General features: G+C 47.3%; 1 protein-coding gene across 1 annotated transcript; it reads right to left on the minus strand.

Moving 5' to 3' along the window:
- Nucleotides 1-1,051: 1,051 nt before the first annotated feature.
- LOC144731555 (5-hydroxytryptamine receptor 1A-like) lies at nt 1,052-6,468 on the minus strand. The gene has a single exon (XM_078612692.1). It carries the CDS (start codon nt 5,621-5,623, stop codon nt 3,467-3,469), a length of 2,157 nt encoding a protein of 718 aa, XP_078468818.1. The 5' UTR covers nt 5,624-6,468; the 3' UTR covers nt 1,052-3,466.
- Nucleotides 6,469-19,482: the final 13,014 nt, after the last annotated feature.

Raw genomic sequence — 19,482 nt, forward strand, 5'->3', positions numbered from 1 at the left:
TAATGTTAATGTGAGAAATTAGCATGTAACTGTAAGAAAGAAGAGCGGCCTCCTCAACGAGGGCACGGAAGTGGCTATGTTAATGCTAATCTCTCACATTAACATAGCCACTTCCGTGCCCTCTAATTTCTCACATTATCATGCTAATCTCTCACATTAACATAGCCACTTCCGTGCCCTCTAATTTCTCACATTAACATCATGCTAATCTCTCACATTAACATAGCCACTTCCGTGCCCTCGTTGAGGAGGCCGCTCTTCTTTCTTACAGTTACATGCTAATTTCTCACATTAACATCACTAGCCCCGGCCACTTCTTTATAACCTTTGGGCTACACCCATTTCAAACCTTTTTAAAACAGTCTGCCTCAGCAGCAGACCATGCTTTCCCACCTGATGACGGACGCTTGTATTGCGCCCGAAACGTCGTGATTTATTTTATTCTGTACCTACGTGATTTTACCGAAATAACCAAAGAGTATAGCATATAATGCCTTGTCTTTGAATCTGACTGGTCCACACCAGAGACAGCTTTCTTTAGGGCCTAGTCTCACCAGTGTCAGACCAGAGAACGCCAAAAGGTGAACAGCACAAAAACAATGCCACTGTCAGGGCATTCATAGCTAGGGATGAGCAGCGACAACATGGGACCTTTTTTGCCAGTATAAAAGTATGAAAAAATAATAATACGTTTAACCCTTTCTGGCAATAAAACAGGTGTAGGCCAATCTGTTGCAAAGACAATGCCATATATAATCAGAGCGTGTTTGTTTTCATGTTCACCACAAGTATGTGTGGTTAATGCAGACTTGATTCCTTGCAACATTTTTCTATTTGGTGTTTGAACATCTTAACACCTTCTGTTTTAGTAGTAGGTTTTTACCCTTTAAACTGGTACAAAACCGACACCTTTATACAAGGCATCATGTTTGCAATAACCACAACACAAGTAGTCAAAATGCAAACAAAAAGAAACAACTCTGATGATGATAATGATATGCACTGTCCATGAAGTTGATTGGTCCACACCCGAGACAGCTTTCCTTAGAGCCTAGTCTCCATTGGTGTTGGACCAGATGACACCAAAAGGCGTACCTTCTGTTTTATTGCCAGGAAGGGTAAATACAAGGTCCCAGGTGTTCACATGTGTGACGTAAAGGAGGGAGGGGGCATTGTTATTGACGAATTTTGTTGAGTGGTTCACATAGATGCAGTGCCGCATTATCCTCGTAGCAAAAGTAGCTACAGATGCTACGAGCCCCACACTTTCAAGGGCCCTGCGCTAAATGCTTTCAAGTTATCAATTACGGTTCAGTGATTCTGCACTTGCTTTATTACTATAGTACTATACTGCCCTCAACTTTTTATGAACGACTGGGTGTTTAAGGTTAGAGATTTGTCGTATTATCTGGCTCTTTAGCAAATGAAAAAATACAATTACTTCACTATGCAAGTTAAAAATGTGTGTTTTAATATTCATGTATGTTTAGGGCCCCTTTATGTATGTTAAGGGCCCCTTTATAACGTATGCTACAGGCCCCGCACTAGCTTAATCCGGCACTGCATAGACGGTAGCACTGTGTATGACTCTTTGGCACTCGTTAACCTACCAGTCCTACCAGGCTTCCCACATGCTTATAAATGTTTCGGAGTTACATCTGGGGTAGGGGTATTTAAGTGAAAAACAGATCTTGATTTGAAGCTTTCGTGACTGCAGGAGTCCATACTCTTTGGTTCTTTCGGTAAAGTAATGTAGGTAGAAATACAATTAAATAAAACAAATCACGACGTTCAGGCCTAATTCAGGCCTACTTCAGCAATTTCTTGCTGTGGTTGTTCCACCTGATGAAGATTGCTTGTGTTGCGATCGAAAGGTCGTGATTTGTTTTATTTCATTCTATTTCTACCTACGTGACTTTACCGAAAGAACCAAAGAGTACGAAAAACAGATTTTAGAATTGTTTTGTGCAGTAACTGGTAACCGGGCTGACCGAGATCATCAACTCTCAACACTCGAGAAGCCAGTTTCATGTCGATGCGGCTAAACCCCGAATTCGAACACAGAATGTCAGCAGTATTTTCTGTTTCGGAGTCTTAGACAATTCTCGTCTTGTGGACAGACTGGGCTCAACCATAGTAACGTGGAATTTCCATCACTGGCTTAAGGACACCAATGGAGAAGGGTGCTTTGACTTGAGTCGCCGCTGACCGGGCCAAGACCATCACCTCCAGGAGACTTAAGGTAATGAGTGACTTCAACCGAGATTCAAACCCCAGGACTCGCCCCATGTCACTGGAATGACCATCTCATTTTGATGTTGTTGTTTCCCCCCCCCTAACCCTCGATAATCACACTGTACCCCACTTGTGCCATCGCCATCACGGATTGTGTGAGGAAAGATGTTAACATCCCGAAGTCTGGCAGTCACAAGTCCATCACGGCCCTGGAGGTTGATGCCAAGTCACAGAACTACTGCTGCAGTCACGTCAAGAGTCTTATTTATCCACCACTATTCTACAAATGCCCCAAAATAGTTGCGTACAGAGCTGGCAGTGCGGCGATTAGTGCGCTGCGTTACGACACCGGCGTCCCAAGTTCGATTCCCGCTCACGACCAATACCAGCCTCCCCTAGTTCGACTCGGCCTCAAATGAGTACCTGGTGCAATGTGTAAACATCGCCACTGGGAAAACAAATGCGACTGGGCGTGGTGCTGGTCACCCATCTCTTCGTGTGCCGTGCCGGCCTTCATAGGTGCTCGCTAACAGCACTTGCCCCTAAAGTATGTTAAGGCTATACGGGGGGTCTTCGTCTTTGTTTAATGCTCAGAGATGAAATTTCGTGAAGATTTTAATTGAACACAATGGGGGGTTTTTCTTTTCTTCCCTGCAGTCATTGGTGGACTTGATAACCTGGCTTAATCACGCGTGGCTGAGAGGCCGAATTCGAACCCAGATTCAAACCCAGACTCTCAGGGGCAGAGCATGGAGCTCTGATCCCAGAACCACTCACTGTGTTCCCAAGGCCGGATTAAGTTTGAGGGGGGGGGGGGTGGCGGCTGAGGCTATTATAGTTTCGGAGGATCCCTCCTTGTGAATTTAAATCCTTCTCTTGACTGTTTTACCACCAGCCATGCCCGGATGTTGCCAAACATTCCATGTTTATTCACCTTGGTGATTTACATTCTGGTTTATAAATGCGATTGTGAATTGTAAAGCGAAATCAAAAGTTCAAAGCAATTCTAATGTCGGCACATCATTGGTAGCAATACACACACAGTGACCCTGTGACTTGATGAACTGGTCTGTAATACGGTCAGCACTGATAAGGGGTTGACAAGTATTCATCTGTGAAACTACTGGACATCTGTGAAAAAAAGCCTTACAGCTCATCGGATTCCCCCAGTAAAAATACACATTCTAATTCAAACCGGGACAGGTCGCAACCACAGCCACCCCAGGCCACCTCAATACCTCCCTCTGCAGCATCGGCACCTGGCGATCTTCTTGAAGGCGTTCTGAAAGTCCCGATTGAAGTAGGCGTAGATGACGGGATTGAGCAGGGAGTTGGAGTAGCCGAGCCACGTGATGAGGGCCATGAGGATCGGGGGCAGCTCGCAGAACGGTCCGCAGAACGGCACCACCAGCGCCACGACGAAGAAGGGCAGCCAACACAGCACGAACGAGCCCATGATGATGCCCAGCGTCTTCACCGCCTTGCGCTCTCGTGCCATGGCGCTTCTCATCCGGTGCATCTGGGCGCGGTCCATCACCTGCTTGGCTTGGAGGTCCTGCGATGGACCGAGTGTTTTCTGGTGGTCGGGAGGCTGTTGGTTGTTCTCGAGTTGCTGTTGTTGTTGCTGTGGCTGCTGCTGTTGTTGTTGGTGGTGGTGAGGTTCGTCTGCAGGTCGTTGTTGATGCTGTTGCTGCTGTTGCTGCTGCTGATCTGCAGGTTTCTGTTGCTGCCCCTCATGCACTGTAGATTTCTGCTGTTGAGTTTCTGTAGATTGCTGCTGCTGATGACGATACTGCTGATCGGCATCATCATTATTGTTTGTAGATTGCTTATGTTGCTGCTGATGATGATCAGCTGATTGCTGCCGATTGTCTGCAGATTGCAGTTGTAGCTGCTCATGATGCTGATGACAACTGTGATGACCACGATGCTGTTTCTGATCACGGTCACCAGTCCTTTGCTGATGTTTATGCTGCTGATGATCTTGAGACTGCTGATGATCATCATCATGATGTTGCTGGCGGCGATGATGATGGTGATGATGACGACGATGATGGTGATGATGTTGCTGATCTAGCTGCTGCTGTTTCTGCTCTTGCTGCTGCTGCACATGGCAATGATTACTCTGAGATTTATGTTGACGATGCTGGTGATGAGATTTCTGCTGATGTTGATGACCATGACTTTGTTGCTGCTGGTCCGAAGAATTCTGCTCCTGCTGCTGCTGAAGATGCTGCTGCTCTGGTCGTTGACTGCTGCGGTAGAGATGATGTTGATGGTGACGATGGTGGTGATGATGCTGATGATGGTGACGATGATGTCCGTGATGAGACTGCTGACTATCTCTGTGCTCATGACCGCACTGTTGGGTGTGACTGTCATGATGATGATGATGGTGCTGATGATGGTGCTGATGATGCTGATCGTGGCTGCGTTTCCGTTCCTGGCCGACCCTCCCGCCGCCGCCACCACCACCATCACCGTCTGTCTCCTCCCTATCCCTGATGACAATCGGCAGAAGCAAACCCTCTGGCCCATCGCTCGTCCGTTCTTCCGACACCTGTGCGACAATCAGCAGAGTCGCTGGCTCGGAGCTGCGAGCCGTCACAGCGATGGGGCCATCGGCAGAGTCGTTGTCCGTGTGCGACGCCGACTTAAATGCAACGTTCTTCCGAATTCTGAACCTGGCCGCGCTGAAGATCTTCCCGTACAGCACCAGCATGAGCACCAGCGGGATATAGAAGGCGCCGAATGTGGAGTAGATCGTGTAGCCCAGGTGCTGGCTGATGTTGCAGGCGTCTGGGTCGGCCCTGTCCTCCGCCTGCCTCCATCCCAGCATGGGCGGGATGGAGATGGAGAATCCCACGACCCAGGTGATGGCGATCATGAGCGCCGCTCGGCGGGGCGTCCTCTTGTTCATGTACTCCACGGAGTCCGTGATGGCCCAGTAACGGTCGAGCGCGATGGCGCACAGGTGCAGGATGGAGGAGGTGCAGCACAGGACGTCGAGCGCGATGAAGGCGTCGCACACGGCCTGGCCCAAGGTCCAGCGGCCCAGCACCTGGTAGAGCGCGGCCACGGGCAGCACGAGCACGGACACCAGCAGGTCCGTGACGGCCAGGGAGCCGATCAGGTAGTTGGCCACGGTCTGCAGGGAGCGCTCCAGGTAGATGGCAGCGAGCACGAAGGCGTTGCCCGCGATGGAGCAGGCGATGAGGGCACCCAGCGCCGAGGAAGTCGCGGTCTGGTAGAGCAACGACGGCCCGGGCTGATGGTGTTGGTGGTGGGAGATGTTGGTGCTTTGAGTGGCTGCTGCTGCTGTGTCAATGTATCCCAGGGTGAAGCCCAAGCTGGAGGAAGTGTGGTTGAGAGCGTAGCTGATTTTCATAGCTCCTGTTTGCTAGCTCGTACCGATATACAAGATGGTGTTTTAATAAAGGAAATGCATTAATTTTAACTGAACCTTTGATTGCACCCTCTTCTGAAATACATTTCTACCAGAGGCCCACACGCTTCCTGATGGTCCCAAAGTCATGACTGCAAACACTGCTTTCACATTCTCTTCTCCTGTCAAACCCGCTTCCAGGTAGAGCTTTTTTCAGAGCTCCTAACAAGATGAGATTCCCAAGGGGCTAGATCTGGGCTCTGTGCCGGATGTCGCGCAAACTTCCCATCTAAGTCTTCATAGCAATTACATCGCTGCGTGCGCAGAGTGTGGATATGCCCTGCCGAGACTCCACTCCCTTTCTCAAGAGTCCACGGCATCACTGACGAATGTCACCCTTCACTTTGCTCTCCGGTAAGTGACAGTACAAAGCGCCGGTTGACAGTCCGTCGGATTTTCCCGGTGGACAAATGTTCATTGGTCGCTGTTCATTCCAAAGTAAGCTGTCATCGTTACCCCGCCGGCAGAAGATTGAGACTTGATGTTGTTCTCTACAGGAGAGCCCGGTCGTTGCCATCTAGTCTGCTGGCGCTCAGCCTCTGGCTCAAACCGCTGGGGTCCAGGTTTACGTTTGTCACCACAGACGCGCTCGCAGTTGATTCTCCCGCGTGAAAATGCCGCCACAGTTGTCTCCGCGTTCTTTCTGCTTCGTACTTCGAGAGATTTCACTGGCCTTTTTTGTTGTTACACCCTCCGACCACAAATAAGAACTAAACACACATTTGCATTGACGGACCGCCGCTATTTCCGATGTTCAGGTGTTCGCGGCCGCCGCCGTAGTTGGTGGCGCGAGACGTCTGCCATCCGGTTGGGAAAATGTGGAAGAAAGAAACATTGCACGTGAGTCAATGCGGTCGTATTGTAATGAACCAATGGAAAGGAAATAGAGGAAATGATTGAAGAGCTCACTCAACAAGAAGGGCGGAGGATGAAGATCAATGCAAACGAAAGGAAAAGTTTTGCACGAGTTCGATGAACAGAATCGATATTCTCTGGGCAGACACAAATGAAATATGCAGCGGAGAGTGCATATGCAGGGAAATTATTTAAGGCAGACCGCGATCACAATGATGAAAACGAAAGGCAAGGCGAGAGCAGAATGGAGTGCTGATATAAAATGTAATTTGATAATGAAAAGCCACATTCCAATATATCTAAAGAAGGACGTTTTCAATCAGTTTATATTACCTGCTGTGCATTGGAAATATCCGCAATGACAAAGGAAAATTGAACAAAAGCTGAGCATGGAGCAATGCATTCTTGGAATCACCGAGAGACATGAGCAGGAACACGTGGATCAAGGAACAAATAGAGCGTTCGAAACATGTTGAACTGTCTTCCCCAGGGTCGATGTTTACACACTACACCAAGTGCCGGATGATCCTAGTAGCAAAAGTAGCTACATATGTAGCTACGGGCCCCGCACTTTCAAGGGCTCCGCGCTAAATGCTTTCAAGCTATCAATTCCTGTTCAGTGATTCTGCACTTGCTCAATTACTATTGTACTATACTGCCTTCAACTTTTACGAACGACTGGGTGTTTAAGGTTAGCGATTTGTCGAATTAACTGGCTGTATAGCAAATGAAAAAATACAATTACTTTACTATGCAAGTTAAAAATGTGTGTTTTAATATTTATGTTGTTTTTATTTAGGGCTCCTTTATAACATCTGCTACAGGCTCTACAATAGCTTCATTCGGCACTGACTATATTGGGCACTAGCTGAAGGCAAAGTGGAGCTGGGAGTGGTCCTGGTTCGGATATTCGCCACTGATCTTGTCATGGGAGTGGGAATCCAACCGGAGTTGCTGGGTTCTTAGCGCGACATGCTAACCACTACGCTACCTCCCCCACCTCCAACACCACACGGAGTAACACAGACATACGGTTTAGTTTAACATCTATCTTACCTATAAATGTCATTTTTTGTCTGTCTGTCTGTCTGTGTGTCTGTCTGTCTGTGTAAGAAACTTGTGAAGGATTTGGCTTGCAAACCGTGGGGTTTACATTTTAAAAAATAAGTTCCCAGGTACCACGCCATAAACCCCATGGCGAGCCAGCGCTCTTCCATTTTCCTATCCGTCAACTTTAAAGTAGTTAAATTAACAATTTAGTGCTATTTATTATTATTTATCGATTTCCTTACGCCACTCAGTGCACGCCAAAGCACCCATGCGCGACAAAGCTGACCGGGGGTTGCGCCTAACAACGCACACGCGTTCGTTGGGAGGGGAGGGGGGAATTATCTTTCACGTTAAAAATGCAAAAAAATAAACACAATGCTGAGGTAAATGCTTCGAAGTGTCATGTCCTCTTGTCCAACCCCCCCCCCACCCCAATGTGTGCACTTACTACTATAGGGTCGGTAGATACTAATATTATAGCGCTTAGCTACTATTATTGTAGAGCGGGCAGGGAGATGGTGGGGGGGTGTAGCGGCCCAGCCTGCCAAGATGCCACCTCCGCCGGCTGGGCAATCTAGGCGAGGCCAGGGGCTTTGCACGGGACTAGGCCTCAAGTTAGTAGGCGCTCTGTCAAGTTAGTAGTTTGTGCTATAGAGTCGATATATACTGCTATAAAGTCAGCATGTACTACCGCAGTGAAAGCAGGTACCACCACAGTCAGTATGCACTGCTGTAGTGAAAGCAAGTCCCACCAGAGTCAGTATGCACTGCTGTAGTGAAAGCAAGTCCCACCACAGTCAGTATGCACTGCTGTAGTCATCGCAGATACCACCACAGTCAGTATGCACTGCTGTAGTGAATAGCAGGTACCACTACAGTCGGTATGTAATGCTTTAGTTAAAGCAGGTCCCAACTTAGTCAGTATGCACTGGTGTAGTGATAGTAGATACTGCTATCGAGTTGGTAGATACTACTATAGAGTTAGTAGATACTAAAACAGTCAGTATATACCACTACGGTGAGTAAATACTACTATACAGTCATTAGCTACTACTGGCTCAGTAGATACTACTGTACAGTCAGTAGATACAACTACAGAGTCAATAGATACTACTTAGTCTGTTGTATGTAGGGTGTGTAGGTATATATACCTACGCGGGGGTAAACAAAACAAGTAAACCCGTAAAAACAAAGTTTTTCACTATAAATCCTTTATATGCATGGCATCGGGGCGGCTAGAGTCCTCTTGTCCTCTGGCAGCATTAAACAATTGGTAATTAAATATTTTTTAAAAATTCCCTAAACAGTGTAAAATTTTGGAAAACATTTTTTTCACGAAAATGCATTGTCACGCACAACGAGTCTGTGTGCAAAATGTCAGCTCGATTGGATCACGGGAAGTGGGTTAAAACACGACCTAAAGATTTGCACGGTCCTAAGCAAGCAAGCGAACTTAATATAAAGGATTAAAAAATTGAGGGGGGTGGGTTGACAATTTTCGGAAACCTTTTAGATCAACTATTTACCCCCCACTTTATATCACTTTTTGGACTCCTGCAAGCCTCTTGTAATTTTGTTGCTGGAGAAATGGACAAAGGGCCCACCGCGCTTTCACAATAGCTTAGTATCTGTGTATGTAGATGTAATGTTTTTAAGAGAGGTTTTGAAATAAAATTTTCGCCCGGGCAACGACGGGTACTTCCCGCTAGTGTAATATAAAATGAGAACGTCTGCGGTTTGGAAATGCTATTAATGAGAAACGACACCCGATTTTTCGGTTGGAATGCCATAATCGCCGTCATTTGCAAAGCCACCTTACCCAGGCGTTACGAGTGACCGACTGCACTTAGTCACAAAGACAAAGGCCCCCCGTATAGCCGCAGCAGACTATTGGGGCAAGTGCTTTTAGCGAGCAGCGCCTACGAAGGCCGGCACGGCACACGAGGGTGTTGGGTGGCCAACACCACGCCCGGCCGCCTTTGTCTCCCCAGTGGCGATGTTTACGCACCGCACCGGGTAACCAAATTTGAGGCTGAGCCGACCTAGGGGAGACCCAGGACCGGTTCAGATCACCGTCACCGGCGTTGACCGCCAGCGGGAATGGAACCCGGGTCGCCGGGTTCGTAGCGCGGTGCTCACCGCTCCACGGAACCCGCGTGCACCTCCGGTTGGAGCAGACCAAGGCGCAGCCCTGCAATCGCACGCCAGAGCCCCTGTTGGCGGAAGGGCCTCAAAGTCAACGCACCACGGAGCTCGACGGAGAGAGAGAGAGAGGGCTCTGTTTGGACAAGGGTGTGTTTTTTGGCCTGCCGGACGTGTTGTGGTGTTCCCACGTGTTTACGACTGCTGGTTGAACAGAGATCGTGGCAGGGAGGATTTAATAAACGTTTCGGTTTTTGTGTTCAGCTGCTCTGCTCATTTCTTGTTCACGTCCTCGTTAATATCGACGGTGCTCCATGCTGAACATACATTTAAAGATACCCCCGCTCTGATTTATAACCACCCATCTTTTGCTCTCAACGGCTGAGTGAATATCGTGAATGCGATGGCTCCCATATCGTGCAGAGGAGAGTGATAAAGGATTTAATTAAAGTGCATTGAGATGGGTGGAATACGTGTAGAGACTTTGAGACAACGTGTTACAGTCGCTATTTCTCCCTGTTATTTTAGTTGGGGTATCTACACGTTGATCGCCCTGTACAGTCTCCAACACAAGGCAAAATAAAATACACACGCACGGATATATGGCATCGACATTCAATATTGTGGTCTATGTACTATCTCTCCATATATATACTACTGGGCATCTGTGAAAAAGAACTTTATAGCTCATCGGATTCTTCCAGTATAAATACATATTCTGATTCTGGTATAATTATATATCTATAAATAAGAGCTATCCTAGCATCCTGAGTTCAATCCACGACTACGACTAACATCAGCGGCAGGTGATATCTTCCCCTCCTCCCTCTTCACCAACCTGCACTGACCAGCGTGGTGAAGTATGGTCAAACCTCCAGGACTCACACGATGTGTGGAGGTCGCAATCCAGCAATGGATTGACAGACGTGCTGTAAAATTACAAAGCACAAAGCGACGTTGCCTTGGATATGAATGATAACAATTAGCCGCAGCTGGCTTCTAATTAATCAGGACTTAATTGCTCACGGATTTTTTTTCTGAAGCACCCCCCCCCCCAACTATTTTCCAGAGCTCAGCCCTGTACAGCTCCATCTGAAATTACGCTCCGCTGGAAATTGTTTCTGCTGCTGTTGCCGTCTTCGTGGGAGAGAAGTTCTCGCACAGAGAAATCGTCGCTGGTTCAAGGATCCACATCTGGGGTGGAGATCAAAGTCATCATCAGAACTTGGAGGTAGAATCCCACCCGCTACTATTAAGTAACTAACTAACTATTCGAGTCATTAGCCACTTAAAAAATAAACTGCACGTAGGAAGACAAATGTTTTCATGTAATTCTCATAGTGCCCCCCCCCCACGGTCATCCTTGCGGCGGCGGCGTTTGTCTGCTCATCTAATAAAGACGGCGGTCACGGAATCATCATCATCATCAAAGTCGTCGCGCGGCGCTCTCAGATGAGCTACTTCTGCGGCGTCTGGAACGCTCTTCCGATGTTAGGAAGCCACTGGAGCTATGCACGCATTTTTTTGTTAAAACTGCTTTTTTGTGTTTAGTTTGATGTCATACCCCCGCACCTCCCGATTATCACGGGTGGCTACGTACGGTGCGAAAAAAGTTCAACATCCAGCACATACATGGTGCAAAGTGCGGTCTCCAACTTTTATTGTCTACTCTGTCTCTCTACTGGCGGTCTCCATTTACGTGCTATGATGGACAGAGTCGTTGATCAAAACGTCACCTATTATGTTTTTTTTTACTTTTAAGGCCATTGCGTTATTGGCAAGTGTGTTGCCTATTTTTAACAGCTGTTCGGCATATTGATGGCCTGCAGGCTGCCTCCATTGCCTTTCGTACCGTCTCAGTTGCCTATCTTTGCTTCTTCTACCACTGCTACCGATGCTCGTGATCTTCTGAAGTATCGCAAATTTAATGATCATGATAATTGAGTACATTTGGCATTCGCTCACATCTTAATTCTCGCAACGCAAGGAGGCTATCACGAAGGCGATATGTTGTGCAGACAGGTGTAGCCTGTCAGTAAGGCGGTGGTGATGTTGCTTACGAGATTTTACCAATTAATATCTTCACATTTGGGTCACGACACCGGCACACGTAGCCGACTCTTTGTCGAACAACGTCAAGGGAGCTTTAACTTTCACTGGGAAGCGACCGGCGGTATTAACCAGGACGGCCTATGGATTCGAACCGCGGACCTTTGCACCAAGCGGCAAACGCGCTACCGCTGGGTCAAGTCACCGCCGCCACTGTCACTCACTCGTGTCCTCTCATCTCACCTCATCTCGCCGTGCCAGTCGCGTCCCATTGTCATCTCCATATCTCCACGCTATTCAACTCTGGAACTTCCACGAAACTCGTGGTCGACCCTAAACCGCATCCGTACGAATCACGGCAGACGCGGATACCTGATGCACAAATGGAAAATAAAAGCAAACAAACTATCCAGCGGTGTGCCACTGCGGTCATCCAGGACAGACCGTGCAACGCGTAACGACGCAATGTCTCGATCCAGAAATACGAATGAGACCATCACATCGATGATGATGATGCGCTACGCCGCTACTGCTCCTGGCTCGGTTGTCTGCTGGCTTGGCCGCCTGAATGTGAAATTGAACGCGTTGCTCTGCATCGACATCAGCAGCCGTACGGATGAATAAGATGAACTCTGGGACTCCTCGTCCCCCTCCTTCACGCACGTACACGTTTACACACGTTCAGAGAACGGTCACTCACGGCACTTCGTCATTGCACTGCCCGACGAGGGTTTGGAAGGCCTCGGGGAAAACGTTCCGTGAAAAATGAAGTTCCGATTCTAAGCCATCTGTGTGGTTTTACGCGATCATTCGCATTGGATGCGGAGACGACCATCAGCACCCGTTCAGACGCCACTCGGGACGGATGTTAGCCGTGGCCGGGATTCGAATTCTGGTCGCCGGGTTCCTAGCGCAGTACATGAACCAATGCACCACCACTCCTCTTACACACATTATTATTCACATATACTGTATACTACACACACGATGTTCATCTTATTTCAGCTCGTGAAATCATATCACCGCCGTCTCATTCGGGGTGAAGTGGTGTCGCAATGACTTGACACTACGAATCCCGGCGACCCGAGTTCGATTCCCGCTCGTGGCAACCAACACCAGTGACGATTATCTGAACCGGTCCTGGGCCTCCCTTAGGTCGGCTCAGCCTCAAATGAGTACTCGGTGCGGTGTATAGTAAACATCGGCTTCACTACCGCTCCACACAAAGGTAGGCGACATCTGGTGTCTCATACTCACACAGCCCAGATTGTAAGACGCACGCCCCAACTTTTAGTTTTACAATACAGGGGAGTGCGGTGGGCGTCTTATAATCTGGATAACGCGGTTAGACCATCCAGACCTTACAGCTGAAAACGGCGTAAATCTAAAAAAAATACCGCCAAAACGTTATTAAATTTGCACCGTTATCATTCCGTGTTTCTATATCTGTAATCGTGGCTTCATTTCACACTTGATAATTCCCAGACCGCTGGCTCGCCTTAAGTAGAGATTTGAGCATTAGAGTAAGGCACTACCATCACAGTACAAGCGACCACCTATCCATAATAATTGTTATATAGTCCTGTACCTAATATTCCTAAAAAATCTATGAATCCATACTATTTGATTCTTTCGGTAAAGTCACGTAGGTATTTTATTTTATTTTCTACCTACGTGACTTTACCGAAAGAGACCAAAGAGTATGGATTCCTGCAGTCACGAAAGCTTCAAATCCAGATGAAAATCTATGAACACGTTTCAATACAATCGATGCACTCACCGTTGTTGTCTGAAGGGGTTTTCGTTCAAGAAGACTCTACGGTTGTGGCGCTGTCAATTTAATTCCGCAGAACAACGTTCCGTACTGGTTTCGAATGAACCGCATCGCCAAAGTCCTTTACAACTTATATAATAATAATGATGTCGTTACTGACTGTGTGCAAGGAAAAAAAGTCATTGCAGAGCTGCGCCATTACATTTGCGACGGTTCAAAAAAAAAAGCTATATTTCTTTGTACCAAAACTGAGCTCAGTTATTTATGTGTGTGCTTGTTGGGACGAGAGTGGAACGCGTTGCCTCTCCGTGACAGACGGCCAGCAAATGCACACCGACCGCCGGTGGCTTTTAGCCCTCATTGCAATCTCAGAGAGAGAGAGAGGAGGGGGAGGGGCCGGACTTCGCTCCAACAATTACAGCCAAAAGCCCCCACGTGGACACCCCGAGAATTCAACCGTACCGTGGGATTCATAACCACACGGTTGGCGGGAGGAGGTGGAGTGTGGGGGGGGGGGCCTGGGGGGGGGGAGAGATTGGGGGGGGGGGTTGGCATTTGTGGTCATATGGAACGGAATGGGGCCACGTGGGGTTAATGTTATGGTTACACGGGAAATGCGATGTGCAATTTGAATTTATGTAACGTCACCATGAGAGTGGTGGACTTCCTGCCGCAGGTGTGGAATGGTCATCACTCCGGACTTGCCTTGCTGCAATCCAGAGGTAGCCGCTTTGATTCGATCTCCGGGCGCGGCAGTTAAAACCTATGGCCAACTTTTCTTAAATCCACCCGCCTTTGTCCATCCCGCAGCACGTGTTTAATCGGTGTCTCCACTTAAACCGAGCATTGAAGCCCTGGCCCACCGGTGAAAATTCCACGTTCCTGTGACGGGGACGAGGCATTCCATATCTCAGCTGTATAAATGGGTACACAAAGACACAGATCCCCCGTATAGCCTTAACAGACTGTTCGGGAAAGTCCTGTTAGCGAGCACCTATGAAGGCCGGCACTGCACACGAGGGAGTGGGTGGCCAGCACCACGCCCGGCCGCCTTTGTCTCCCCAGTGGCGATGTTTACGCACCGCACAGGTACTAATTTGAGGCTGAGTCGACCTAGGGGAGATCCAGGACCGGTTCAAATAATCGTCACCGGTGTAGGCCGTGAGCGGGAATCGAACCCCGAGTCGCTACTCCACCGTCCCGTCCCCCCCCCAATGGGTACATGGGTAGACCACCATCACCGCTGTCACTGCCACCATCGTCGCCATTGCTCATTTGAGCGGGGAGATCCTTCGATCTTGACCTGACATTAAGATCGCTTCCTCTCACGGCGATGGGTTTATTGACGGGGTATTATTGATGGACGTTCGCCAGAGCTATTGACAGGACTCCCAAAGCCAAGTGAAGTCATTACGATTCAATTACAGTGCCACTGGAAATTTACAACGCCTCTAAACGTGACCGCATCTCGCGAGAAACACCCACACATTGTGAGATTGTGCAGAAGAGGAGGGCATTTTATTTCTCGGAGAAATGGGGAGTTAGAGGGAGGAATGAATGGGGTAAAGTGGAATTCAGTATGGATTGAGACGTCAGGACAGATGCAAAGGATCAATTATGGGTAGAGGGAAAGAGCAGTCTTGACTGAGCAGAGGAGTGAGGTCTGCATTGTGGACAGACAGGAGGAGGGAATTCCAGAGATAACCAGCGTCACCTTTTTGAGTCTCATCAACAGAGGGTGCCATATTCTTAGTTTTTTTCGGTAAAGTCACGTAGGTAAAATTTTTAAATTTAAATTAATAAAAGTAAAATAAAAATAAAAAAAATCACGACGTTTCGGAGGCAACACAAGCTTCCGTCTTCAGGTGGAACCGTCACAGCCCGACAGCTGTATCAAGTAAATGAGAGATTACAAGAGATGCCACTCCGTATATATAATGGTTGAGGGGGGGGGGGGTGCCATATCCACATTGTAATCCCGTAGCTAAGCATTGCAATCAGTCACCGCTTGCTGATGTTTCTGGCAAAGGCCCATCTGTCCCGCACCTCCAATTAGCACGGTTGACTACGTACGGTGCGAAAGAAGTTTAACATACATATATACAAACATCTACATCTCTGCCATGGAGAAGGGCCGTTGCCCAAAACGTCCCCAATTATGTTTATTTTTTATTTTTCAGGTTGCGTTATTGACGAATGTGATGGGTTTTTTTTAATCTGTGCCCGTGCACCACTGCCAACGCAGTATCGCAAACGCGCCGGACGTGTGCTTGCCGGTGGCTTGTCGAAGAAGTGTTTTTTTTCACGTCAAGGTTTGGATTGTGTTATGCACTCACAAAAAAAGTGTAACGTTCATAACGACTTAATTTTACTTATCAACCAAGAAAGCCTCACTGAATCTCAACTCAAATTCCATTTTAACCAGTGATTTCCTGCGCGCACGTGTGTGTGTGTTTAAGGGGAGCGGTAGTGTAGTGGCTAGCGCGCTCCGCTACGAACCTGGCGACCCAGGTAACGATTCCCGCTCACGGCCAACACCAGTGACGGTTATCTGAACCGGTCCTGGGCCTCCCCTAGGTCGACTCAGTCTCAAATGAGTACCTGGTGCGATGTGTAAACATCGCCACTGGGGAGACAAATGCGGCCGGGCGTGGTGTTGGCCACCCACCCCCTCGTGTGCCGTGCCGGCCTTTATAGATGCTCGCTAACAGCACTTGCCCCTACAGTCTGTTAAGGCTATAGGGGGATCTTTGTCTTTGTGTGTAAGGGGAGCGGTGGTCTATCAAGATTGTACGATACCAGGGGTCGGCAGCCAAAACAATTATCGCCATTTCTTTCCAATTCGGTCATAAAAAACATTCAATATTTAAAGAGCCGCAATGCCCTCTGGTGAATGCGAGACGGTCATTAATAAATGACGTCACGGAGCCGTCGTTAAAGAGTCACCGCAGAATGCCGACCCCTGACCTCTGCACTCCGCTTTCACGAACACGCACTAACGCAATTCGGTGAAGTATGGTCAAATAACCCGTCCCCTCGTCCCCTCCCCACCTCCCCAACCACACGCATGGCCATGGGGAGGCCCTCAATTAGCAGGTGATGACTGAAGCGCTCTTTATATATTTCTACATTTTTCTTTCAGAGCATGAAAGCATTCGCATTAGGCCTTGACAAACATCGAACATGCACACCAGCGTGAAGATGAGCTGGTCATGTTTTTTTTCTACTCAGATGAATGTGCCTCAAACTACTTTTATGTATCCAGCTCAGTCGTTACAAAGCATCAGGTCAAAACAGTCATCAAGGTATTTTATTCCGCATAACTCTGCGTGAGAACAAATTCTAGTTCGTTTCGCTTCACGTGTTCCCACAGCCTTGATCGCATTTGACATTCAAACTTTGTTCCACGCCCGTCTCTATCGGCCGCGAGGGTCAAACAGCGGATCAGGAGCGGGGACGTGAGACGTCAATCCTCATCGTCAGCTTCCTCGCCAGTGAGATGTTTACAATGACAAACGCGCACGTGGAAAGCGTCAGTAAATACGCGACTGGTCTTGCTTGCTTGAGGTGGTAAGTGGAGCCGTGGTCCGCTCCGTTTCGGACAAGGGGCATGGTGCTCACGTTTCATAGCGAGTGAGAAGGATTTATTTTTGCTGTAGATGTCGATTGGCGTGGTTGGCTGCGTACGGCGCGAATAAAGTTCAACATACATACAAATACACATTTAGATCTTTCTTCTTGGTTCTTTCGGTAAAGTCACGTAAAAGGGAAGTAATAGAATAATAAAAATAAAACATAATTAAATAATTCTCACGACGTTTCGGCCACAACGCAAGCAGCCGTTGTGGCCGAAACGTCGTGAGAATTATTTTATCATGTTTTATTTTTATTATTTTATTACTTCCCTTCTACGTGACTTTACCGAAAGAACCAAGAAGATGAATCCCTGCAGTCACGAAAGCTTTAAATCGAAACATTTAGATCTTTCACATACAGTGTGCACAAGTTTGGGTCTTTCGATAAAAAAAAATGTAAGTGCTGTGTCAATAATTCTAACTCAAAGAGTGTGTGATTCCGGTGCTGGCTCTGCCTTGAAATGTTTTCAAATTTCAACGTAAAAAATATTCTGCAATCTGCAGAAAAATTACGGAGAATATATTTGCTGTTTATCTGCCACCAGCATGGGGTCATCACCTTTTCCACTTCAGTCCAAACCCGGACATATTTCTCAGTCAGCATTATGTCTATGAAGACTTTGCAGTTTAACACGCAGTAGGCTTTCGTGACCAATATTATCCATAATAGAGATGTATTTTGTGTCGTTAAACCCTCCACCACCCGACAGACAATTGGTAAGGTTTGTCACGTAAACAAAACGTGTCAATTAGTTACTCATATTCTTGGTTCTTTCGGTAAAGTCACGTAGAAGGGAAATAATAAAATAATAAAAAGTTACTCGTTCAGCACACCGGTGTGTGGGAGAGTAAACCCACAACATGTATAAAAAAAGACTTTGCAATTTACCGTAACGAAACGTTCACCAACAATGCCGGTAACCAGACCTCGGTGCAAATCGATTCCTGCCACTCGAACGCAGATGCCAACTCCGAGACTGCCCGGGTCGAACGCAGACAGGGGGCCATCCTGCCATCGGTGGCAACTGCCGTGCCACGAACAAAAGAAGAATACCCTCGGTGACGATTTTACCATCTTTGTGTCTCTCTTTCTTTCCAACGAGGAATCTTTGTCACGCGATGCTAAACGCCAGTGCCGGGCAAGCCTCGTAGCAAAAGTAGCTACAAATGTTACGGACTCCGCACTTTCAAGGGCCCCACGCTAAATGCTTTCAAGCTATCAATTCCGTTCTAGATTTGTAGCTTTCGTGACTGCAAGGATTCATACTCTTAGGTTTTTTCGGTAAAGTCACGTAGGTAAAAAATAATACAATTTAAATTAATAAAAGTAATAATAGGAATAAAATAAAATAAGAAATCACGGTGCTTTATTATTTTATTTTATTAAAATAAAATAAAAATTCCCGGTGATTTATTATTTTATTTCTATTATTACTTTTATTAATTTAAATTGTATTATTTTTTACCTACGTGACTTTAATATCAATTCCGGTTCAGTGATTCTGTACTTGCTCTATTACTATAGTACTATACCGCCTTCAACTTTTATGAACGACTGGGTGTTTAAGGTTAGCGATTTGTCGTATTATCTGGCTGTATAGCAAATGAAAAAATACAATTACTTTACTATGCAAGCTAATCATTTGTCTTATTGGTTCTTTCGGTAAAGTCACGTGACTTTACCGAAATAACCAAGAAGATGAATCCCTGCAGTAACGAAAGCTTTAAAAATCGAAATGTAATCATTCGTGTTTTCATATTTACGTGTCTTTTCTCAGGGCCCCTTTATAGCATATGCTACAGGCCCCACGCAAGCGTAATCCGGCACTGCTCAACGCCAGGAACGTCTCCTCAAGGACGATCGGAACGATGTGCTGCACGAAAGTGGTTGATGAGGCGAGATATAATGGGAGGGGGAGTGGGGGAGGAGGGGGTCACCGTTTTAAATTTTCCTGTATGTCACTCATGCGTGACAGATTCAAGTAAATCCCCCTCCACACAAAAAAAACAATAAAAGTGCCCATTAAAAAAAAAGACCGCCACCACATTAACATCGTTCTTACAACATTCCCTCCCAGCTGTTGTTACTGCACACGGCTGCCACGGGAAGGTGTCCTTTCTCGCGATCACGACGACGAGTATTGTCCTTGCGCCCGGTATGAAACCCTCGTCGTGTCAACGTGCGGCTTCGTGCTGAAGGAACAACAGCGGCGTTGGTGTACGGTGCTTTGTTTCTGGAAGACTTTGCAGTTTTTTTCCTGGATTTTTCTGTTTGCGCATAGTCACTTTAAGATGTT

Source organism: Lampetra planeri, chromosome 39 (assembly GCF_965212315.1).
Source record: "Lampetra planeri chromosome 39, kcLamPlan1.2.h2, whole genome shotgun sequence".
NCBI classification, from domain to species: Eukaryota; Metazoa; Chordata; class Hyperoartia; order Petromyzontiformes; family Petromyzontidae; genus Lampetra; species Lampetra planeri.

Bases quoted from the DNA above. Each gene is read 5' to 3' on its own strand.
- LOC144731555 (XM_078612692.1), bottom strand. From the start codon at position 5,623: ATGAAAATCAGCTACGCTCTCAACCACACTTCCTCCAGCTTGGGCTTC.